Source organism: Pseudorasbora parva, chromosome 25 (assembly GCF_024679245.1).
Source record: "Pseudorasbora parva isolate DD20220531a chromosome 25, ASM2467924v1, whole genome shotgun sequence".
In the NCBI taxonomy this organism is placed as follows: Eukaryota; Metazoa; Chordata; class Actinopteri; order Cypriniformes; family Gobionidae; genus Pseudorasbora; species Pseudorasbora parva.
The window spans coordinates 22,942,141-22,968,656 of record NC_090196.1 but is presented as its reverse complement, the minus strand read 5'-3'; the positions used below and the strand labels follow the sequence as shown (position 1 = coordinate 22,968,656).

The 26,516-nt window shown below is 37.6% G+C and overlaps 1 protein-coding gene across 1 annotated transcript; it reads right to left on the bottom strand.

Moving 5' to 3' along the window:
* Positions 1–184: 184 nt before the first annotated feature.
* mapk8ip1a (mitogen-activated protein kinase 8 interacting protein 1a) lies at positions 185–25,465 on the bottom strand. Its single transcript, XM_067436688.1, has 12 exons — positions 25,380–25,465; positions 24,433–24,544; positions 20,878–21,189; positions 13,162–13,243; positions 11,300–12,301; positions 9,685–9,757; positions 5,805–5,974; positions 5,610–5,713; positions 5,379–5,495; positions 4,482–4,552; positions 3,602–3,700; positions 185–2,438 (listed from the first exon to the last, which is right to left on the bottom strand). Exons 1-12 carry the CDS (start codon positions 25,448–25,450, stop codon positions 2,366–2,368), a joined length of 2,286 nt encoding a protein of 761 aa, XP_067292789.1. The 5' UTR covers positions 25,451–25,465; the 3' UTR covers positions 185–2,365.
* Positions 25,466–26,516: the final 1,051 nt, after the last annotated feature.

The window sequence follows — 26,516 nt, the reverse complement described above, 5'->3', positions numbered from 1 at the left end:
CATCCAAAAATATATATATATATATATATATATATATATATATATATTTTTTTTTTTTTTTTTGCAGTCACCTGAAAGCATGCCACCTGAGACAAAACCCCCTTCTCACCGATCTTCAGACAAGAGGAATATGGCCAAAAAAAAATACATACAGTATACTGTTAGCAATAACACACCAGGACAATCCATTTACAAATAGGATTTATTTTAAGGGTTCCACAGAACAGTTATGATCATTCAAAAAAAAAAAAAACAATGTACAGTGATAACAGATGAAATAGGCACAACTTGTGATTTCGCAGGATCGAGTCGCAGATATTATTTGCGGGTCCTAATAACTGAATACCACCTTTCAAAATGGCCGTACCAAGCAAAATATCTTCACGCATAGTGAGACAAACTGTTCTGCAGATTACTCATTTAAGACTTTTCTCATTTTGTGAATATTGCATATTAGGTAAGCGCATGCTGAGGATGTGCCATTTTGAAAGGACTGGTGAAGATGGGTCCATTTTAGACCTTGGCTTTAAAACCTTTCTTTTTGTATCAGGAAAAAAAAAAAAAATTAGCAAGCACAAACTTTTCACTACCAGGCAGCAGTATTCCTCAGCACCATTTATACGGGCCTTTCTGTCATCATGACAGTGTTGCATCCTCTCCTTATATATATATTTCAGGTGCCAGAATAATATATATTTTAAGATCTTTCCATTTCATTATAATTATAAATAAGATATATAATATAATATGTAAAAAGAAAATAAAATTATTTGGTTTTCACAGCTACATATGTCAGGGATTCTGAGATTGAACCAGAATGCAAATAGGCCCAGACTACGCTCTGTTTAACAGAGCAACATATGGGAATATAAGCACACACAAAAAACATTGAATACGAGAAACAAAAAGAAAAAGCATTCACAGAAGTAAGCATGGATGCTGTATTGTATTTTTGAGACTTAGTAGTGTGCAGAGAAACGGCAGCAAGTGCCCGATTTAAGTTAGAACACTTGAAATTGTGGCACTGGGACTGTCCACACAGGAAACCAACGGAAAAGTAGCGCAGTGGAATGGAACAGGGGTCCTTCACACAAAGCATTTCTCTATTCCACAGCGCTACCATTGTTTTTCAATGCAAGCGCAGTAGAAGGACGTCGTTAACCATTGCGCATGCGTCTTGCGTCGACGCCAGAAGCTGAAGTAGCGCGAACACTTGGAATACATCAGAAATGGAACGGGGCATCAGTTTACTGACATAATTTATCATGACGCATCCAGTGTAGACAGAATCCCTGATTATAATGGGGTCTGTTTGCTTTTGTCCCATCACACTGTGCCACTCACGTCGTTGTGCCACTCTTTAAACCTTGAGCTTTTTTGTTACAGATTTGTGTCTCGCGCTTTTAACAGCAGATATCCGTTCTCCGTGAACCATCCCCTAGACCAGTGATTCTCAACCCTGGTCCTCAAGGGCCACTGTCCTGCAGAGTTCAGGTGTGCTTGATTAGCGTTGGAGGAGCTAAAATCCTCCAACAGGACAGTGGCCCTCGAGGACCAGGGTTGAGAATGCCTGCCCTAGATGATCGTGTTTGACCTTTACGCTCACATCTCATTTCTTTTGCATTAACTTTTTAAAAACGTGTCTCTACACCTTGCATTTCTTTTTCATTCCACTGACTTTGTGAATGGAAATCAAGTAGCTTTTCCATAGGATCTTTGACTGGATTTCGACTGAAAATTTGCTAAACAACGATAAATGTGACTGCACTTTAAGGCTGTGGATCAGAGATTCATAACCTTCAAAGAAGTGCTAACCACCCTTTCAAAACGACGAGGGAAACGTTGGAAAGAGGTCTTAACCTGTTGTGCCAAAAGGGTCAGGGAGATGCCAGATGGACAAGCCGGGTTGAATTCAATTACATGTTTCACATCCGTTCTGAGTGGAGAAGGACGTGCCTCAGTAAAGCTTTGGTTTCTGATAAAAACTTGATTTTGGATCCAGTCTAGCTCTAAGATCTCTTTTCGGTCTTGTGTTGTTTCATCCATCATTAATGCATCAAACATTGTGCTTCGAATGAATTCAAATGAAACCAAACTTCGCACAGAAATGATTTTTACAAGTTACATCGAACATTTTTTTTAGTTATTAAACTCCGTAAGGCTTTACACCAGTCAGTAATACTCGAGTTGTACGAGGTGAGCGTAGTTGCAGTGTGGCTGATATCTGCTTCAATTTTAACATTTGTCTAAAATAGACATCAACATTATATCATCAACATGACACGTTACAAAGAGGATCAAAACCACCATCATGCGACACCTCATATAGTATGTGATAATGCAAAAAATACAAATAGACTGAAGGTCATTCGAGGAAGATGTCTTCTGTCGGACAGGAATATTCCATATGTTCTTTGTAGAATTGCTGAAAAGCTTTCCTGTTAAAACAAAGAACAATTATTCATTTACACACATTTATATTATATGATTTTTTTTTTGTTTTAACTGCATATTGGGATGGTGATTTAAGATCTAGAATCTTTTCTACAATGAGTTTTGTGTTTATTTATGCTTTTACTCAGGAACAGAACTCAAACACCAAGTGCAGTTGTACCAAATTTTGTCACAACAGTCGGGTTCCAGTAATGGATCCCAATAATTTTCTTCATTGGAGAATTGCCTTAAAAACCATTAAAGACATACGTGAGCTACAAGGTTGTTAATCGGTTGTGTATGCTTTTATCAAAGCCATTAACCTGCTTTTTTACTTTAACTTTAAATGATTGTTTTACAGAGAATCACAACAAGTCACACCAAAATAACTCTTTAGTCCTACATAATCAAGCCACTCTCCAACTACTTAAATGTTTGTATATATACTATATTATATGTTTTCCTTCAACTGTCACTACAATGCTTCATGGGATTGTAGTTCTTTCCTCCACTGAAGTTGATATGTACACATTCTTGTACCTTTGTCTTTTTATCCAATGTTCAAATATTTTTTTCTTTAATAGTTTTCATAACTGGTTGGTTTAGTTCATGAAAAAAATGGACAAGTACTGATGTGCTCTATTCTGCCTTTTGACCAGTGAGCTTCTACTTTGATTTCTCTTTTTTAAGATCCTTAAAGATTCTTCTCACAAAACCAAAATCAATGTTTTGGGATTTTAGTTGACATCTATTTGGTCAAATTGTCTGTATGCTATCATACTGACTTTTAGCAAAAAATCGAGCATAAAGTTGAACAAATCAATGTCTGTAAAAGTTTCTGAGAAAATTGACTAAATATATGAATAATTTTACACCTTTTCCCCAATCAAATTCTCTTTAGAATGAATATGACATCCCATATGGCCAATACAAACTGCAACCAACTAGCAACTATCAAATTATGCGTGTATAGGCTACTACTGTATATGTATCTCAAAATATAGTAGCATGCAAAAAACAGTTTATCAAATAAGTGGGATATGTCCCAACATATCCCATCAAATAAGTGGTATATGTCCTAAATATATAAATTAGTGGAAATAGGAAATGAATCAAATCGAGAAAGGAAATCGTGCTAATGGGATCTTGAAGTGACTGGAGAACTCACCCTACAGATTCAGCCAGTTTTGTGGTTGTATCATCTGAGAAGAACACGTGACAGGCGAATCTCTGGTATGCTGGGTGTTTTGTGATTAGTCCAAAATACCTGAAAGAAACATAAGAGTATTTACTGTCAAGTATGCGACCATATTCTCCTATTTTCCTGTAGGGGGCAGTGTAGCTTGATAAAAATGGGGCTGTATTTAAAGTTTTATATAAGTGACCACAAAATCTTAGTCCCAGATTAGGAATTTAGATTAGTCTCTGCATCTAAAGTACCATTCATATTTTGAAAGAAATTAATACTTTTAAGGATGCATTACATTGATCAAAAGTGACTGTAAAGACATTTGTAATGTTACAAAATATTTCTATTTCAAATAAATGTTGTTCTTTTGAACTTTCTATTCATTAAATAGTTTGGAAACAAAGAGTTATTAAGTTGCACAACTGATTTCAACAAAGATATTAATACGAAATGTTTCTTGAGCAGCAAACCAGCATATTAGAATGATTTCTGAAGCATTTTTGATCATGTGACACTGAAGACTGGAGTACAGATGCTGAAAATTTAGCTTTGAATATTTTATATTTTAAAATTGAAAATAGATGAAAATAGTAAATTGTAATAATATTTCATAATATTACTGTTTGCTGTCATTTTGATCAAACAAATTAGGCCTTGGTCAGCATAAGAGACTTCTTAAAAAATCCTACCAAGTATGTAAAAAACTCTATCAATAATTTAGCAATTTATTAAAATTGCATTTAATAATTTATTTAAGTCCCAATTCACCCTTATTTTCACTTCATATCTAATCATACTAGGCAGAAAGGATTTCATAAAAACACGGTTTATGAAAAACCATGCATTTGTTTAAACTCACTTGTTATTCTTTGGATGGCATCCACAGAAGGAGATGTTTTTCAATTGAAAAAAGTGAAAGCACTTCTCACCCTGTAAAATATGGAAAGAAAGACTGAGTGGTCTAATCAGAAGCAGGGATGGGACACATTAGTGTAAGCAGCGGGCACATGTTGTCATTGAGTGTCATGCTTAACTCCTGAACCCTGCGATTAACATCATTGAGCGCATTCACAGATTCACTCAGAGGGGCTTAGACAGCGAGAAACCCCCCTTTAATACGCTTCATTGCATAACTGTGGAGCCATAAATGTTGCGTCACAGAGTGTGGTTGAGTGGAAGAGCCTTTTGGTGGCAACATCTAGTCACACTAAGCCTCCATGGGGTCAAATATCGATTTGGTCCAATGTTTCATTTCCAAATCAGCAGTTTTTCTAAATCACAACTCTACAACATCAAATATATATATATACATATAGGATTATTGAGGGCGCATTAAACAGTGGCATGTGGTTCATATGCTATTTCATGTCATTGTCAATTTATACAAACATAGAAGTCATACTAGTTAGGTATTTTTTTTATTACAAATAAGTAAGCAAGTATTTTCAATAGATTTTAATGACTTATATGAGGTTTTGTATTGTAAATATTGTATTGTAAATATTCCATCCACCTATAAATGATATAAATTAGCATCAGAATATTTCAATATTAGAATATTTCAAGATTTCAAAATATTTCAAAATACAAAATATATAAAATAAAAGGTTAAAAAAGACACTTAATCCTTTAATGAATTACTTCCAAAAATAATAACACAACATATTAATTTTGAAAACTATTTGAAAAGGTACTACATTACAAGGAATGGCCATATGCAGTGAGTAATTTTAGGAAAAATACAATGCATACAAACCCTTCCAGAAGTCCGACAGTCATCCTGAACAATGATTTTCAATCCTCTTGTGTTGATTTCCAGAATGCAAGGCGAAGGGGAGCTGAACTGCATTGTTGTTCTTCTGTTTGATGCTATCTGTTGACATAATCAGATTGCATACAAACATCGGATTACATAGGAACAGCAACACGTTATGTAAATATCTGGAAATCCAGGGTAGAATTCTAAAGCTGAAATTAATTTGTATACCTTGTGCATGGCGGCACATAGCACGTCGGTCCCTTTGTGATATGGCACTTGAACAGAACCAAGGAATTTCACCCAGAACTTGTCCATCCAGTCAACTTTGACCTCTGAATAAATCACAGGTAACAGAGGAGTAGATTATCGCACAATATACAAAAACTCAAATACTCAAAACGCCATAGCAAAGCCAAGATTTACCTTTAACAAGTTCCTCCTTTGTCACCTTGACGGCATAGAATGCAGGAAAGATGCCTCTGGATCCAGTGCGCATGTTGTAGCCCTCGCACCACAGGTCCTCGGCCTGCAGCTCGACCAGTAAGGGGTCGTCCGCCTCCAATTCCAGTTCATCATCGTGGCGAGGAATAAACCTGTAAATGAGCCAAAATTAGGAATGCTTAGGTCAGAGGGGGTATGATTGATAAATTTGATTTATATATATATATATATATATATATATATATATATATATATATATATATATATATATATATATATATATATATATATATTATATATATATATATATATATATATGATTTTTACTTTTTTGTTTAATTATTTAAAGGCACAATATGTAATATTTTTGGATTAAAAGATCCCAAAAACACTAGAACAGTGCTATATATTTTTGACTTGTGTACTTACATTATACCAAATGTTTCTAAGATTGTTTAAATCCAGAGAAATAAGGCTTTTTTTTACCAGGTCGCCTATCAATTACATCATACCCGTGTTACCTTCGATTTCCAGTTTTATTATGTAGAAATCTTAGCCTAGAAATCTAGACGCACCCTAGCGGCAGGAAATCTAATCTGCCCGCGAGTGTTGTCTAGCAACTCTCAATACCCTTCTGAGCTGTAATCGCCTAACTCTTGCCGGGCCAATCACATCGTGTATAGAGTCGGTGGGCGGGGCCATAATGACGACGGCCGAGTTGCCTTTGCGTGCTTCTAGTAAACACAGAAACTGGTGAACGGCGGTCTTTCGAATCAGCTTTGACCACGACTCTGGAAGACTTGGAATTAAGCTTTCCTCTGAGAAAAGAACAAAGAACGGCACTGAAGTCATTCGGAGTTCGGAGCTTTGCAGACCGGATACGGCGAATGTTTAATCAGTCAGCGAGCTCTGTTTCCCCTTTGTTGCTCTGGTTGGTTGTAGCGATATCCTATCACGTGCAGAGGAAGTTTGAAAGACAACCGTTTATCCCACCCCTCGGATTGAGCCCTGTCAATGGTGAGTTTCCAGACCAAACATCTTGATGTGGGTCTGGCTTGTCAGGTTATAGAAATCATAGGCTGTAAAAAAAATATGGACGTAGTGTCCGTGACACCCATAGGATTCCGTTAAGTCGTTCTGAAGCATAAAGTAGAGACGAGCTGGCCGTCACCATCTTGTCAGCATGTCATCACGTGTCACAGCCAGATAACAGAAAATGGGCAAAGAAGTGGATGTGGGTGAAGCTTAGGTGACACACTGACTATAAACAGCGGATAAATGGCTATCCACCTGTCACTCAAAGTAACCACGCCCTTAATTATGCAGAACTTTAAGGCTTTAATGTAAACAAATTAGTTATTGAAAAAAAATTCACCCCCCTCACAGTTGTCATGAAGGTCAAAATGAGTCGTATAGATCAAAACCACAATTTGTACCAGGCTGTAAACATGTTGTTTTCTGCTGTAAAGTTGGGAAATTTAATATGGGGCTCAATGAGATTCTGTTCCCTTCTGGAGCCTGTCCCTAGTGGCCAGTCGATGAAATGCAGTTTAAGACACTTCCGTATTGGATTCAAGAGAGACCGCGGAAGGTTGCCGCTTGGTAGAGACCATGGAAAGATGCTTTAAAGCTACACTATGTAACTTTTCTGTCTGATAGAGAGGGGGCATATTCAAAACAAAGGCGTACCTTAATAATGCCAAATTTGAGCTCAGAATCTTGGGACATGTGGTTTTCACCTCAAAGTCAATGAAAAAGAATCGGGATAGGACTCGGGCAGAAATCATGTTCATGGATGCAATTATTAACGTTACTGTAGTATGAAGCAGAGCAGGACCGAGTGTTGTGGAACTGAGCACGACCGCTGGAGAGGTTGTTACACAACACACAGCTCGCAAGCAACGGGACTTTTATTATGACGGGACACAGTCGCTGACGCCATTTCTGCTTTTCCAGTCATGAGCATAGATATCCATAATAAAGGCTAGATGTCTAACGGCGGAGTCACCATCGTCATCACCGGCGGCCATCTTGTCACAGGCAAGCTTTCTGTCGGGCTCTGTGGAACCTGATGTAAGGTGAGTGTATCTGTATCTTGCTTTCGTTTTTTTTTTTTTTTTTTTTTTAAATACAAATAATTTTATTATAATAGTGATATTCTTATTATAAAAGTGTATATATATATATATTAGCTATATCTAGCTCTGGAAAAAAATTCAGAGCTGTATATGTATATATATATATATATATATATATATAATTTCTCATGTTGCCATTCGATACACAGTTTTAGTAACCTATATATTGATTTAACATAAATACCTTGTGTGTGTGTGTGTGTGTATATTCATTGCACCTATCTGTTCTGTTCAATGTTTCTTTCATATTGAAGTCCATAGTTATAATTATTCATAAGTATGTAGTGTCATAACTACATCTCTGACATTTATAACAAACTAAACAGTTTGAAAATCGGTTAAAAATTGAGCAAGTTATGGTTATTTAAAAGTACATGCACCATTAAAACACACTGTTACGAGTGAGCGAGCTGCCTGTGACAAGATGGCAGCCAGTTGCGGACGGCGACCTCCATTGGCCAACAGCGCGCATGGGACATCTAGCCTTTATTATGGATATCTATGGTCATGAGTATGAGGTAACACAGCTCTGTTTATTATATCAGACACATTTAAGTGTGTTGAAAATTATGTTATGACGTTACTCTGTGCGTTCGCTCAGTGTCTGCTGTAAAACTTCTTGCACACTGCTAAGGGTAAAGCGTTTCTGCTAAATAAAAAAACCCAGAGAATAACGCAGATATAATGCAATTGACAGGCGACTCCCTCAGACGTCCCGGTTTCTTGGTTAAAATAGCAATTTTCTCACAATTTAAAAATAGTTGGAAACATTTGGGATATTGTAAGAAGTCAACTGAACAAAATATATAACACTGGCCTATGGTTTTTGGATATTTTACAGCAAAAATCCTACATAGTGCAAATTTAATATCATGGAACAACTGTCTAGTTAAATGTATAGACAGAAAACTAACCATTGGTATATAGCGCAATGCGTTTAGTCTAATTGTGTAAATCTTCTTGATTTACCTTGTTTTACCATGTTTTACCATGCCTAATATCGATGCAGTGTGCAACAAGTGTCTCATAGTAGCCCCTAAGCGAACACACAGAGTAACGTTATAACATCCTTTTTAACACGGTCAAATGTATCTAATATGATCAACAGCGCTACTTTACCTCACAAATGCATGACCGGAAGAAACAGAAGCGGCGAATGTGGCATAATAAAAGTTCCACTGCTACTGAGCCGTGCTTCACGCTCATCTCTCATTAACAATCGCTCCAGTGGCCACTTTGTGCTCCCACAACACTCAGCCCTGCTCTGCTTCATACTACAGTACATTAATAATCTCATAATAATAAACCCAAGTCCCATCCTAATTCTTTTCCACCGGGTGTGAGGTGAAGATGACATTTCCTCTGTATCCACGCTCAATCTCAGCGCCATCAAGCTATGCCTTTGTTATGAGGCGACCTCTACAGCGAACAACTACATATTGTGCCTTTACATTTTATTCAATGAAAAATCGAATTACTGCATACATTAAATGCAGTACATAACTTGATGTGTATATATTCATCACTCATAGTATAACATTGTTTATTATAACATGATGAAGAAAAAACTAAACACTACTGGTCCTTAAAATAGACTTTAAAAAGGCTTCAAACTATCTATAGAAATATGGCCATGATATCATTCAGTATCCCTTTTAAGTCACTTGGTCAAGGATTTTTGTGATTTTTAAATAAATGCATCAAAGTCTTGATTGAATCTTTACCTGAACACTGCTCTGTGGCTCTGTTCTCTTTCCTTTCCATTAATAACACAGGAGAAGAATCCAAACTCAGCCCCTAAGTGAGAGAACAAACGTTTGTTGTCACAACTTGAACAAGAGAAGAGACATTTTGGCAGGTAGTGCTGGCTGAATTTTATCGTCTTGATCCTGGCCGGTGAAAGGCGGGTCCGATATTAGCAAACCAGTTAATGAGGAAAATCTTTCCAGTTCTTTTGAGGTCTTGGCAAATACATGGGGAGTATTACAGAAGAGGTGCCACAAGGTTCAACCCTTGGACCTTTGCAATCCTTTCTATGCTTTTTCACACAACACCACACTTGCATTTGTTTTGTTGAAATCACTGCACATAGACTGCTAATGGATGTCTGGCTTCATGAAGAGCTATTTTTTTAAATAAATGTAGGAGCCAATTATATGGCATGTTCAACCCTTCTACAGGACAGGTTACAACATAAAGCCATCAAGTACTGTTCTGCTACACAACTGCCATTTTAAATATATTTGAGATGATTTATGTTGGTAACAATTTTTCTCCGTTTTTTTGTAACATGCATAAAGCCAAAGACAAAAATAAACTTGGACAATGAAAGTGTTTCACAGTCATAAGAAGTCTAAATACCCAAGCAGCCCTGAGAAATAGCTAAACAAATAATTTTAGAGTATTTAAAATATTTAAGATCTGTGCACATTTGCAACAAACCCCCAAGTAAAAAAAAACATTTTTTAATTAATTCTAAATTATAGCTGCACAGAGCAATTATTGGGGGCCAAGCACAAAGTACACAATATGTTGTGCCAACATGGCTGGGAGAAGATCAACTACAACAATGAGCAATTAAAGACACATTAAAATGACTAAATGGCAAAATGTTAGCCATTAGGCAAAATGGCTGAAAAATCATATGCACAATCAACAGTAATTTGATTGAGTAGTTTATCACTTTTGACCAATAGGTGGCGCTGCAAATTAATGTGTTGTGGTCAGAGTGAGTTGAAAATGACATATGCAATGTTTGGTGTGCAGGTACCCTCGGGTCATAGTTGTCATACACACCAAGTTTGGTCAGAATATGCTAAAGCGTCGCATAGATGGTTTTGCAGTGGTTTTCACTAGAACGGTTTAATGGGTTGACGACTAATTAAATAAAAAAAATTCTCTGCATAATATGAAGATGATCTTGTTCAATTTTCATTACAAAATGGAGCAATGGCTTGTGACTGAAAATGATGTCAATCCAATAGTCTTGAGCCAAGGATTTTGTTTCTATCCCGTACGGTCCAAAAGTTATGAGCATAGACATAGACAGAGTGCAACTTTGGTTAGTTGGTGGAAGCTAAAAATCCAACTTATGTTTTGTATGACTAATTCAGCTTTTAAAGTTTATTCAACTATTTAACATGAAAAAAGTTGAGATAACTCAAACAAAGTTTGTACAACTATTGACCCTAAGTTGAGAAAGCTCCAAAATGTTCTGCAGCTGGTTGGCTGCCATAGACAGAGCGGAAGAAGGATAATAAGAACAGCAACGATTACAATAGGTGCTTGGCCCCTAATTCATTTCTAAATTACAAACTACTCTAAGCTTACACTACTCACCAGAGAAACGTGACCGTCCATTCGCAAAGACATTCATGAACTTGCGGGAACGGGGCATGTCTGAGGTGGTGTCTGTGGTGGAGTCCGCAGACAAACAGGAAGTGTCTCTCCTCATGCCTGTCGCTCCCGACTCTTCCTCCTCTTCGTCCGCTTCCTGATCCTCCTCATCATCGTCGATGGCAGACTCATAGACTGTATTGTCACTGTCACTTTCGTAACCTTTGTAGCAGTCCTTGATGCTCACTAGCTCCAGCTTAGCATGCTCATCCACCACCAGGGTGTACTTAACCGAGTCATATGTCAGTCCCGAAGCATCCGTGCTGACCGCCACTGTCTTTGAGGTCCCTGTGTCCTCCTTCCCCACTTTAAGCTTGCGGGTTTCCGCCCACTGATTAGCATCCCCCGGGTCACTGAGGCTGACAGTCCGGCATGGGGGTGTGGGTGGGTACACCTCATCCTCCTCGCTAATGGAGGGGTTCGGACAACCTGCTGATGGGTAGTAGTGAAGGGGAGGAAGCTCCGTGTCCGAACTAATGGACATGCGATTGCTGTCGCTGCTCTGGGACAGAAACGGTCGCTCCTGCTCACCATTAACCGGCGTGAGGTGGATCTCCTCAGTGGCATTTCCTTCTGAAATGCGATAGTCCTTGTTTTTGTCGACCGACTGGTCACACGTTCCTTCATTCTCCACAGGATACTGCACTTGTTCACGATAACCATTGACGGTGTGATACCGGGCTTTTTCCTTGCACACAATCGGGATGTCAAGGACACCCTCTATGAGGGTTACTTCTGTGGATTTTTCCCTCATGACTGCCTGCGTGAGGGGCGCCACCACTTTGGGGTTGTTCAAAGATTCTGACAACTTGTCTTGCTGCTTGCCGCGAAAGACTGAGGCTTTATTCGTGGAGGAGGCAGGGCCTCGTGGTTTGGTGTCAGCCCTGGCCTGAACTTTGTCCCCATCGGTCTGGCTAACCTGCTCAGGTTTGGCCGCCGGATCTCCTGTTTCACACACACAAAGGATTATACATTAGGCAATAAGCCTAATGGAGGAAAATGGATTATGTAAAAATGTAAGTTAATGCCTTATAAACACAAAATGCTACGTTTCACACAGCTCAGCAAGTAATGAGCCCGGATGATTTTTAAACAAGTTTAAAATTTCAGTATAGTTGCAGTATAGTGAAAACTGAAGAAATGCACCATGAAACACGATTTTACAATTTTTAAATGTACATATCCAACAGAAAAGAAATAATGAATGAAACAATGAGACAAAAGTACATATCTTTTCTTCCATATTGTGACATACACTCAAGCGAAACGGATTATCAAAAAGAACAAAATGTAGGACGGATAAACAATAAAATGTAGAATTTACCATCATCAGCAAACTATACAATTGTATTATATTGAAAAGCATGACAATTGTGACATATAGCGTGGTAGTAATAGAATTTACTCTCCTTGATGGATTACACTAGGACAGGAGAAATTATTTTATTATAGACAACATTTAAACACATCTGATTTACAGCGATCAAGCATGTTTTTCATACTTCCAGCTAGTGGAGTCAGACACAAGTGACATCGAATGAACTCTTTGGGTAAGTAGATTAACGAAAATCCCATTGAGGTAATTGCAGCATGTAAACACATTTTCATTCCAAGGAAGCGAATACTACAAAAACACCCACAATTATGATGATATATGTATATATATTGTATTTCTTTAATTTATCTCATGGTAATTGCTCTAATGCATAGAAATGCGTTTGAAAAATGACAAGTAATGGAAAAATGTAAGTCTCAGCAATTCATCTGACATGTTAATTTGTGTGGTACGCGTGGCCATTACTCACCTTTAATGTGTGGCGATGAAGAACGGGTTTTCTTTTCTTTCCTCCGTTCTTTCTCACCAAAGGAATTGTTATTTATTGTATCCTGTGATATGGAGAAAAAGAATGAGGGATCAGTTTTTCAATATGCAAAGTGCTGACAGGGACAGTTCTATATTGGTGAGATGAATCCTTATAAAACATACCAAAATGAATGGTATAATAATAATGAATAAAAATGATGATAAAAATTTTCGGACACTCCCATAAATATAATACATCAGTATTCTCTATAGAACATTAAAATAACAAATACATACCTATATTAAATGTAATATAATATAAATTATATTTATAATATATAAGAATGTAATTGCATATTGCGTAGATAATACATTTATTTAATTATTTTTGTAAAAATGTAAAACATTTTTAACCCATGAAAATTACACGCTGAGGCATGTGTACATCCCTCCATCTTGGATAAATGACTGATTTTGTTAGCATTAATATTTGCCACCACACTTTAGTGCTTTTCTATCATATAGTGGAACCAGAAAGTGTATTCGACTGCAATCCATAAAGCAAGAGAGTTACAGGAAGAGCAGCCCGACAGATAGATTTACTGCCCTTTCCTATCGCTGACTCACCAATTGACCACACTGCTATAATGCACCTTTTACACTGACATTCCTATGTTGCCATAGCAATGCGCCCATCGATGATGCAGAATTGGCATGCACGAGAGCGTGTCAGTGTGTGCGTAAGTGTGGGGGCAGATAGAAACACACAGTAGTGTTCGTGACGGAGGAGGAAGACACAGATGGCTGAAATGAGGCTCTTATCCAATGACGCTAAAAACGGTATCAGGAAAGGAACCAGATGGGAGAAACTCTATCCCAGCAGTTTATTGCCATCTAGTTTAATAATCAAAGCCTGTCTCAATCTATTATTGTGGGTAACTAATATCACACTAGAATTAAGTAATCTTTATATGACATTTAAATCTGAGGTGTCTCTTAAAGAATTCACAGTAGACCTATATAGAATTACACTAGTAGACAAAAGTGATGTCCGAAGGGGATATTTGTTTTTAATTAGGGATGCACTGATATGACAATTTTGGCCAATACCGATAACTGATAATTCAGTTATATAATAATAATTATTTTTATTTGAAAGCCAATAAACTGTTGTCTGATAACTCTAAATCCAAATGTTCATTTAATATTTGAGAGCCTGATTCCAAAAAACAAAAGTCTCACCATTAAAAGCCATGTCCCAAGCACACAATTATTATGTTCTCATTATTATTTTATGTAGCCTATATGACAGTCTTGTGCTGCACATGTTGAACTTAGTTGTATTTTCCTTTTTGAAGTGATTTCAATCATATTTCAAGCAATTTAAAACCATGATGACTAGTGTGCATCTGAAGTGTCTCAGCTGAAGGAAAGAATCCATTATTTAACGGCTTTAATGTATTGGCCAAATTGTCTTATCAGGCCGAAAATGTTCGTTTCAATTAAAAATGAAAATATATTGTCCGATACTGATATTGCGGCTGATATATTTTACATCCCTATTTTTAATGACCTTGAAATTTCTATTAAACTATCAAAATATGAGAAAATATTTTATATTTCAAAACTCTAAACTTGGTCTGACAAAATTATTTGGCAATAAAAAGGCAAACTACAGCTGCAAGTTTTATTTCACTATGCAAAAAAGAAGCAAAAAAAAAAAAAAAAGCTCACAGGAAAAGCATACACTGACTACAACATAATAATTAATTCTTATTTTGTTGGTTCATCATTTCTTTGTATGACATCCTAGCCAAAAATTGTTTTATTGCATTCTCACAAATGAAACAATTGCCTCCAAGCACAACTATGCAATATATTTACAGAATCTTAAACAAAATTAAACACATTTTTAATAATATTTGAATAAAGGGTAAATATGTACATTTTCCTAGGTCAGACATAATTTTGACCATAAGTTCCTTTAGCGATATTTGCATTGAAAATACAGTCTTTGAGCTGAAATATTGATGACTCATCCTGCACTATTGTTTTGTCCAATCAGATGCTTTCTAGAATAAGAACATATCTCCACCTAAAACAATATGCAAATAGCAAATCATGTTTTTCATCTGTGACAAAGGCCATTGGCTATTTTTTATTATTATTATTTTTACAAAAAGGGACCACTTTGATATGCCCCATCCAAACATCCTGTTTCAACAGGAAATACACAAAGAAAAGAAAAATATGTCTTGATCTGCACATCACAAAGGTATGCCATGACGACTGTTAACAATTCAATTATTTCCTGATAAAATCAATTCTAAATAGTTGAATATCCCATTTAACACAGAAATGTGTCAGATTACAGAAGTAATAGGTTGTCAATAGCACATTTCGCATCTATTCAAAGGGTTTCAGTTAACATCCAGGTCTCTAGCTGGCTAGCGGAAATATTTTTATCACAACATAGATATTTTTAGAGCAGACATTTTCACAGTTTTACTTGTATTACCCAATAACTCTATTCACTTTCTGTCGAAAATCTCTTTGCTAATTCCTCAAATGCCCTTTGAGCCCTGCGGCCGTGCCAACGCTGCAGACGTGGAGAGATTTGACAAGCCAAGATTACAAGATTAAAGACAGGGAAGCACATTTGCAGTCATCCACAATCTTCTCTATTCGTAAAACAGTCTGCTGACCTGGATATGATTCAGTGCGCTCAAACATTCAAGAAAAAGGCTGTTTTATTATTACACTAGCAACACTTTTGTGTCAACCTCATAACCATAAATCAAACAATATCATTAGAGGGCTTTTGCGATTTCTTATAACAAACAGTAGTTTCAATATATCCTGTGTTTTAGATATTCATGACATCGAACTAGCCAGCCCAGCACTAATGCTATAAGATGGCAATAACTGCAGGCCGAACTGATTAAACGGCATTGCGTTTAATGTGAATTTTGAGCTCAGTGAAGGTTAAAGCAGCAGTCCACAAGTTTTGCCTTTTTGTCGCCATCTCTGTTTGAAACCTGCAATTGCAGTTATTTGCGGAATACCGGTAATCATCTTTACGTAGGCTGTGCATCGTCACAGCTCCTCAACGCAATGAATCTAATGTCTTGAGGAGTATGTGTGGCTGTCATTCATCATCGCACCGGTGTGGATACTGGACTTCAGAGTCACAGATTCTACATCTTGGAAGTATGACCAAAATAAGAATTTTCACCAGAAAATGTCATCTGAACAAGACAGTAACACCAACTGAGAAAAAAGCATTGCAATAAATCGCGCTACCAACAGTGATTGAATCTAACGATCGCTTAGATCATATCACATCAAACCGTCCAAATTATTATTATTGTTATACTTTGTTCTCAAATAGTTCATGTTAAAGGGGGGGGGTGAAATGCTGTTTGATGCATACTGAGCTTTTTACACTGTTAAAGACTTGGATTCCCATCCTAAACATAGACAAAGTTTCAAAAACTAATGTTGGACGTTTGATGGAGTATTTCTTTGTCAAAAATACTACTTCCGGTTTCTCACAAGTTTCGGAGAGTTTTTTTCGAGTATGGCTCGGCTTGACGTTAATAGATCGGAAGGTCCTTGTATGGGCCGTACGGGCTCTTCTCACGGTAGGGTGCGCGCGTGTGACTAGAGCGAGAGAGGAAATGTACGCCGTAAACAGTCTCTCAGCTGCAGATCCAGTCGTCCGTGAACACTTTTGTCGTGCGCCGCGCTCCACTTTATTCCTATGGGTGACATCAAGCGACTTCAAAGCTTCAGCACAGCATTCCGGGAAGGCAGCGCTGCATTTGAACCGATTTGAACGCAGAAATGACGGGAAGCTTCACAACATCACTTCAGTCGCGTCTCAAAGTGGATATCCACGCCACTCCTGTCATAGGACTTCACCAAATCATACCAAAGAAGTGTGTTTTTGACGGAGCGGTCCCAGCGATAAAGGTTCGGTCCTGCTTTGGAAGCAGCCGGTGAGTAAAACTGCTTCAAATGTCTCTGCTATTGGCTATCGTCGCGTGAGTAAACATCAGTAAACGACACGATCTCGTGCTTCATCATTCAAATGCGCTAACGTTACTCCATTGTTGTTCTATGTATAACGTTACACTAGTGACTAGTCTGACGTGCTACTGCTAAGGTTTAGTCGCATACAATAGTCCATAAACCGAATCATGTCCTCATAAACTACGAGTAAAGACACGCAAATGTTGACAGGCCACTAAATACAGTACATACCACAGAGACGGACGTCCTGCTGTTGCTGTTTCTCCTGTTCAATTTATTTCAGCCTCCGGATCTGATTCTGGATCATTATCTGTATTAGCTGAGATAGCCATGGGTTTCTCCACGCTTGGAGACGTCACGGCTTTGTTCACGATAGTCATTCTTCGAGTGCCTCCAGGCGCTCGTTTTTTTCCGGAAAGACTCGGTACAGCCCATATTTCTTTTATAAATATAATAAAACTAAAGACTTTTCGGAGATAAGAAGGATGCAATACTACTCTATAGGTACTCAAGATTGACATGAGATTGACTGAAACTGAGTGAAACTGTCACCCCCCCTTTAACAACATCAGCATTGCGTGACTGTGTATAATGTGTATTAGCATTACCTGTAATTTCAATTTCTGTAAAGTCTAATCTTTTGCTTTTGACAATGGGTTTTCTCCAGTTGTCACTAATGAATTTTGTTTGGACCTTTCTGGATTACAATCCACCATCAAAATGATATGTTTAATTATTCCTGGTGTGAAAAAAGGTTATAAATGATCCGCGACCTGCAGAATCCTCACATGCCTACTAGTTGGATTCCTTATTTCTGTATACAGACGTAATGACGCAAAGACGAACAGCGCCATGCTCAATTTTGAGTACCACTCAAATTATAACACATTATCACAAGCTTACCATTGTGAATCGGAATAAGGTAAGGAGATATTTTTGAACACTAGTTGGTTATGAAATTATTTTGGATAATTTTTTAATAAAATATAAGGACTGCAGCTTTAACGGGTTAGTTAGTTTACCCAAAAATTAACAGTGTCATCATTTACTCACCCTCATGTCATTCCAAACCCGTTTTATTGACCTACATTAAATCAAGAATGAGACTTGAGTTTTTGTATGACTTCAGACTTTCAATGTACGTAAAAGAGCAGCTGGAACGTTCAGCAAAATAAGAAAGAAAGAAAGAGATTTGGATTGACACAAGGGTTAGTAAATAATGACAGAATGAATGTTCATTATATTGATCACCTAGAATCTTTTTACGCATGTGTCTTTTTATAATACTCGGGACAACGTCAGAAATCAAAGCAAGCGCACAACTAAACACTATTTGGTAAGAGAGATAACTGAAAAGGTCAATTTAAGTTCAGTAGTCTGGGTTGGAAGTCTTTTCAGGAGATAGTGCTGCGCCATCACTTGAATCATTTAGTTCCCTTTGCCTCATTACCCACAATGCACTTCAACATTGAGAGAGAGAGAGAGAGAGAGAGAGAGAGAGAGAGAGAGAGAGAGAGAGAGAGAGAGAGAGAGAGAGAAAGAGAGAGAGAAAGAGACAGAGAGAGAGAGAGAGAGAGAGAGAGAGAGAGAGAGAGAGAGAGAGAGAGAGAGAGAGAGAGAGAGAGAGAGAGAGAGAGAGAGAGAGAAAGAGAAGTATGGCTGCTGATGATTTACCTCAAAAACTTAAAGGGGTACTTCAGCGCTGGAAAGATGAATCTGTATTTAAACTGTATTTAATTTGGTGCCTTCTAGTCTGAGAAAAGACAGAAAATGTATATTTTTCTCATGAGGATGAAAGACTACAATTCCCAGAATGCTTCACTGCCCTGTGAGGCCATTCCCAAAGCCAACAGAAGACACTACAATTAAAAACTGAACGTGTCTGTTCAATATAATGAGTGAGTCACCACGCGAGTATCACAGCACTGAGCACTAACTGCAGGAGTGAGACAAATGAGCTGATGAGTTCTCGTGATGAGAGCTGAGGTAATCGCGACTACACTCGCGGCATTCATTCACAACGCGAGCTCAGTCTGGCGCGTTTCAGTTCATGCCTTTGCAAGCTTAACTTTCATAGAAATTAATTTGAGAAGTTAAAACACTTACATTGTTCACCATAGCTCCGTTAAAATGAGTGCCTGTAGCTGCAAGCTGAGCTCTGAGTGTAATCTCCCATCCCCCATGCGCAGATTCAAAACATGCGGAAATGGCTCCCTCTGCTGGCTGTAGTCTTTAGCCTTTGGCCAAACATTCCTCCCATGATGCAAATATCATCAATTTGCATCATAGGAGGAATTTTTCCAGAAATAAAATGCAATGATCTATTGTCTCAGGGAGATATGAGGGGGGAAAGCACAATCATTTGAATATACTCCAGGGTTTCTACTGATACAAAGCCATATGCTAATCGCTGAAGTAACCCTTTAAGTAAGATAAGTGTTATTTTAGTATTATATCTATACTATGGAACTTTTTTCGCATTTGTCGCAGTGAACAGGAGACGACAGCAAATTTAAGCGTAATAAATGTGGATATATTCAATTGTTTAAAAATGTATATAATGAAACCTTCACTAGATTTGCAATGTTGATAACTGTGAAAAGGGTCCATTACAGTATTAATATTTCTTTTTATTTTATTTTAGATTTTCAGGTTTCATTTTCACATATTTCTACTTAGCTTTTTTTTGGTATTTTTGAAAATGAAAACATTAAGTAAATTTTTCATTTTTATTACCAAAAACTATTTTTAAGAGTTTCACTTCAATTAGCACTTGGTAAGATTATCTGCAACAGTAAGAAAGACATAATACTCCATTTATAACATCTCCACTGATATCACAGGGTGATTATATTATATATAATACATTAGGGTATTTAAAGTTAAGGGCAACTACATTTTAAAGTTAATAGTACTTAATTAATAGAGATCTATGATAGCAGTCACAAGTACATTTCTGATATCATTCTATTTTTGCTAAGTGAACATAAAAAAACTGATTTTCATAAGTGTTTAAAAAAAAAAAAAAGTCAGATAATAGCATGTTAGATTTCTATTGGAGCATGTTGTCACAAAAGGTTCCTAAACAATAAGAGAAGAAATGCTCAATATATTTTATGAAACCAATAACCAATGCCCCGGATCTATAGATCAACAAGTTCTACAATGGCTAACCCTAAAATGTTGATCTATTTCAATTTACATTACACAGAACGCAAGACTTTCCAAAACATGGCCACATATGACTGGGTTTTTGCCCCCACCTTGTAATATTTTGCTCAAATCAGCCCATTAAAGTGCCGCCCCCCTGCTGTTTGACCCTCACAGGTCAACAGTAATGATCCACTCACGCTCTTTCTTGTCGGATTGCATTACGTATGGAGGGCGGACAACAGTGATTCATAGCAGGTGGGCCGAGTGGGAGCTCACAAACAGGAAACGTCATCAGCATCAGCGGCTGGGAATATCAAAGAAAACCGAACGCTACATTCCTCCGATTTGCATATACACTGAAAATACACCCCATCCCTCTAGAGGAATGGCTCGAGATGACATTAACGATCGAGACCCTGTTTGTGCAGTATGAAAATCATAATTTTACTGCAAAACCATTTCTAATTTCCATTAATCTGCCTCAGATGTAAATCACAATCCTCTTACAGACCAAAACCGTCCGTCTCACCTGAGTCCTTGGCACTTGAGGGAAAAGATTCAGGGTGGTGGGTCTCTTGGGCCGGTAGGTATCCATGACGACGGCAGGGATGAAATCCTTTAGCTGAGGCTGAGTGACAGGCGGCCCTGCGCCCTGCTCTTCCTTGAGGTTGTCATCGACGGCATTAACCGGCCGCCTCTCGTCCTCCTCTTCCTCCTCTTCTTCCTGAATTCCTCCCTCTGCATCAATCAGGTCCAAGTGGAGCATCTCCGTCTGCAGCTCCACCACCCCCCTCCTTCGGCCGCTCCTCGGCGTACCATTGGTCGGCAGAGTCATGTGATCCTGGGAAGAGCAGGCAGCAGAGCTTTAGAGTCAAGAGCAAAGGAGCTGCAGTCAGACGCAGCCGGCCAATCAGAGCCAGTGATGACATCAGCCTGTGGCTCCCTTCCTGGCTGCTGTAAGGAAAGCTAATTCAATCCCAGAGAACAATGAGGCGTGTCACACGACATAAGCAAAATAAACACACCCAGAAATGACAGAGAGAGAAATTATAACATGTTCAATTACACTAAACTGCCTTATTGTCTTTAAACACAGCAAAAGCACTCATGTAATTGCTAATTATTGAATAAAAAAAGGTTGGGAAATCATAACTGAGGGATTTTTGCCTAAGTTTAAGTGATTAGATGATGATTTTCATGGTCAGATGTGAATGGCTCTGACAGAGAACTTGTAAAATGTTAATTAACGCTAAACTATCACATTTTCTTTAAACACAGCATTTCTTAGCATAAACACTTATGATGCTAATTATCACATATAAAAGGTTGTGAAACCATTAATGAGGGATTTTTGTCTATGTTTAAGTGATTAAATGATGATTTCCATGGTCAGATGTGATTGCTTTGACAGTGAGACATGTTCAATAACGCTAAACTGCCTTATTGTCTTTAAACACAGTCTTAGCATAAACATTAATGCCGTGATGCTAATTATTGCATTAAAAACCTTGTGAAATCATAAATGAGTGATTTTCGTTTAAGTTTAAGTGGTTATATGATGATATCCATGATAAACAGTCAGATGCGATTGTCTTTGAAAGAGAGAATTCATACATTATGCTAAAAACTGCCTAACTGTCTTTGAACAGTTATTCATAGCACAAACACTTATGTTATAGTGCTAATTGTCGCATAAAAAAGGTTGTGAAAATATAAATGAGGGCCTTTTGTTTCAGTTTAAGTGGTTAGATGATGATATCTATGATAAACAGTCAGATGTGTTTGGCTTTGACATCTCCCCTCAGTGTTAATGCCTAATGATAACTGACTGCTATGCTAATTGGCTCTGAACGCAACAGCCTCTTGCGACCTTATACACTCATACTCATATGAATACTGAAATCTCAGCACACATTCGAGCCGCAACACATGAAAACGAATGCCGTGCCGTTGTTGACCTAGAAATCTATTTTTGCTGTGGGGTAAACTGCTGGCCTAGCTCTGCGCCTTCAAATGACTCCCCATTCAGCCTGAGACCGTAAAGATAAAGTGAATGTTTGGCGTTTAGGGTGGAGAGATATAAACCACATATACACGTTGTACTTTGCGCTGGGGACTTCCTGTTGACGTCTAGCTTTTGAATTAAGATAGCTGTGATTACTATAGTCTAACACTAATCACACTCTTTTAGTTACAGACAATCTTTGACATTTTAATGAAGTTTAATTCATGGGAATAGCAAAGAAGGTGAAAAATTGAAGGGATGGATCACGCACAAGGAATTTTGATCATTATTTACTCACCCTCATGTCTTTTGAAAGCTGTAAAACTGTTTTTTATAGCTCAAAAAAGAAAAATTCTGCTGAATTTCCAAACTGCTCTTTTTTTATATAGTGGTAACTAATGTCTGCCTAACATCTTTTGTTTTCTATATAGTAATACAGTTATTATAGTAATACCATTTTTAAATGACATGAGGTGAGTAAATAAACATTTTTAGATTAATTTAAGGCAATATTTGTGCATGCAATGTGTCATCCTTTAAATGCAAAATACTTCAATATTTTAGAAAATTGAATTAAAAAAATGACATCAGCTAATTAAATCAGTGGATATATGTTATTTTTTTAAAAATGCATATGATGGTTAAAAAAAAAAAGGATCCTACAATCCTTACATTTATTGTGCCCCATATATACCATAGAAGTGTAATGCTGGGGCTGGGTATTGATCCAAATTTCATATTTCTATTCGATATCTATTCACAAGCTTGCAATTAGATTCAATTCTGATTTTGACTTGATTCAATATAGATTAATTAGGGTATGTATCTGGTACCGTATATGGAATATTCTCAAAGGAAAAAAATGAAAAAAGAACCCCAGTTGGTACATTACAATAATATTAGGTTAATATTAACCGATTTATACATGCTACTTACAATAAATAAGAAAAAGGAGATTTTTATAATAATGTTATAACAAAAACCTTTTAATGGCAATTATGTCCCTACTCATTATTTTTTAAATAGCCTATACATTTAAATGGTGTCTGTCAAAAAACATGACTAATTTATTCAAACATAAATTATACATTTAAAAATACAAAATAACAGGTTAAAATACAATGAATATGCAATATAGTGCAAAATATTTAGCAACATGCTCCTCTTTTATTTTTCAAACTGACTACGAGTTCATGGACATTGAATAGCTTTTCTGAGGTAAATGTAACATTTTGTGACATTGTTTACAAGTTTAATTGACGTCTTTCCGCGGTTCAAACACTGACTGAGTGATTACATAAGACATAAAACTGATTTCTGTATATTGTAGAATAATATATCTTTCAACATACCTTGCTTGTTTTGTGCTGTGAACTAGTAGTAACGCGGAAAAGATTATCAGTTGACGCGCGGAATTTGAGCTGCAGTTGGACTCCTTCAGTTAGTCCACATGCATTCGCCCAACCCAGTAATAAATACCGTTAAACTTCATTTTGAACAGTTATATTTAATTTACAGTGATGATATATACAATTTTTTTATTCTCAATGCAAACCAAAAAACAGCAACAATCTAAAGTTACGAGCCATTTTTGATTTCTGAACTAGTCTTGAAGTGAGCTGTAAATTCATAGCCTACCTGGATTAACCCAATGGAGATTAGCTAGTACATAGCAGATGTTGAGTAAACCTTATAGGCATGTACAAGTGGTACTTTGGCACACTTCCAAAAACCAGAGTAAAGCTGACCCTACAACCTGAATGCACGTTATAAAATAGATATAAATACATAAAATATTATACGCTTTAAAATATAAAATATTTTATCACCTTAATGTGAAATCAAATGTAAATAAATGGTTAAAAACATATATAGAATGTTCGTTAAAGTATTTTTTACACACACACACACACACACACACACACACACACACACACACACACACACACACACACACACACACACACACACACACACACACACACACAAATAAATAAATAAATCATATTAAAATATATGGTTTACCCCAAAATGCCAGTTTATAAGCAAGCAGATATGTATTTGAGGTGACAGACTTACTTTAGGGTCGAGGTCGAGGTGGTTGAGAGTTATTCCGTTCTCATCTGTGATTTCTGTTACTTCTGACAGGTCATCATCCTCGTATTCATTCAGACTGATGTCATGCGTTAACCTGAAAAGTGTCAGCACACATACACAGTACACACACTACGTCATTCCTCCAAAGACTATTGCTAGACAATCACAGAGAGGGCAAGGCTCGCCGGGTGATCTGATAACTTCAGGAATACTGCATTGCTATATATACACACACATGCACACGCACGAACACACTGGTTTCCATGTTTTATATGGACTTCCCAGACGTAATGATTTTTATTCAGTACAAACTGTATAGTTTATCCCCCTACACTAACTCTAGCCCTAAACCTACCCATACCAGAAAACTTTATGAATTTTTAAATTTTCAAAACACTTCATTTAGTATGAAGCCGTTTTACACATGGGGATCAAAAATGTCCCCATAAGGTCAAACTTTACTGGTATTGTTGGGACATTTGATCACCATATATAGGGAATTCCAGGTACACACACACATATATTAAATTATATTTTAAAAATATTTATTAACTGGCCTAACAAAGGTACGCATATGGAAATGTGTTGTAAGAAAGCGTAAGCAAAAACATTTCTGCTATTTTTCACATTTCAAGATAGTAAAACAAGATAATAGAATATAACAAACCTAGTAGAACTATAAATGTCGTTTTGATCAAAATATTTGATCTTTTTACGGTTTTATACCATGTAAAACACTCAAAGCAAGTCTAATTTTAGATTAGAAATATTACACACATTAAATAAAATAAATAAAAACTCCCTTTTTTGCATCCATAACCCTTTTATTTTCCTGCATGTACACCAAACTAACATTGTCCCATTTCAGAGCACCTAGGCTGATCCAAGGTCAGTTAAGTGCAGCGTAAAAGGCCACATCACTACTGTACCATTTTTCCCACTGTTCCTCCATCCAGCTGTCCCCATCCTCTCTGGAGTCCATGGCCAGGCTGAGCACCATCTGCGGGGCAGGGCGGGGTGCCACTGGACCCTTCTTGGGGGGAAATCGATGGAGCCGAGAATTATGCCACTTTCTTTCTCAACCTCCCGTCCAGCACTCCACACAGAAACGTCCTCTGCGAGGGTCCTCGGGGGGGTTACATCAGGCACGGGAAGCTGTAGTGCCTATGGATGTCCTCACTTCCCCTGGAAAACATCCTACTGCACACCCCTGACACTCCTTGCTCTGCTCTGCGTGTCCTTCAATGAAGCCATTAAAGTCAGTGGCGGATAACTGAGAGAGGGAGAGAGAGAGAGAGAGAGAGAGAGAGAGAGAGAGAGAGAGAGAGAGAGAGAGCAAGAGAGAGAGCAAGAGAGAGAGAGAAAGAGAGAGCAACAGAGAGAGAGGCGTAGTCTCCTCTAAAAGGGTCTGCCACCCCAGTGATTGATGGTCCAGATCAATGCGGCTCAAGTTGCCACCTCCACACAAGTGCAGGCCAGCAGCGGCGCAGGAGATACCCGCTGGGAATCGATGGCATTGATAACAGATGAAAATATCTGGAAGGCTGCCTGTGATATATATTGTATCATTAAAGTTCATTAGTAACTCATCTTAAACCCTGTTAATTATATCCAGATCTTCATGCATTTCATTAACGGAAAAGCAAGCATGTTATTGAGGGATCAAACATGCGTCATCTTATTTTACATTGTGCAGTGGGGCGAACAAAGATAACACGTGTTATTGACTTGAAGGAGATCCGTTTCATTGCAGGACTCAGCAGAAGATGGAGGACGAAGAAAGAGGCAGCGATAAGAGTCTCTCTATGGGCATTATGCTGTATAAGAGCAGACATTAGCTGACCTGGACAGGAGCTGAGAGCTCTTCCCTCATTAGCGCAGCTCCCAAAGGACGCCATTCACATCAGCTCTGGATACAGCAGCTCGATTGCATTACTACAATGCCGGTCTGAAATCAACACCAGCACACTGCTGAATGCTGAATGCTGTTCGGTTCATTTAGATGTCCACTGATGGTGCATGTCAGTTTTCATAACAATGAGAAAAAAAATCAAGGTATTTTAATT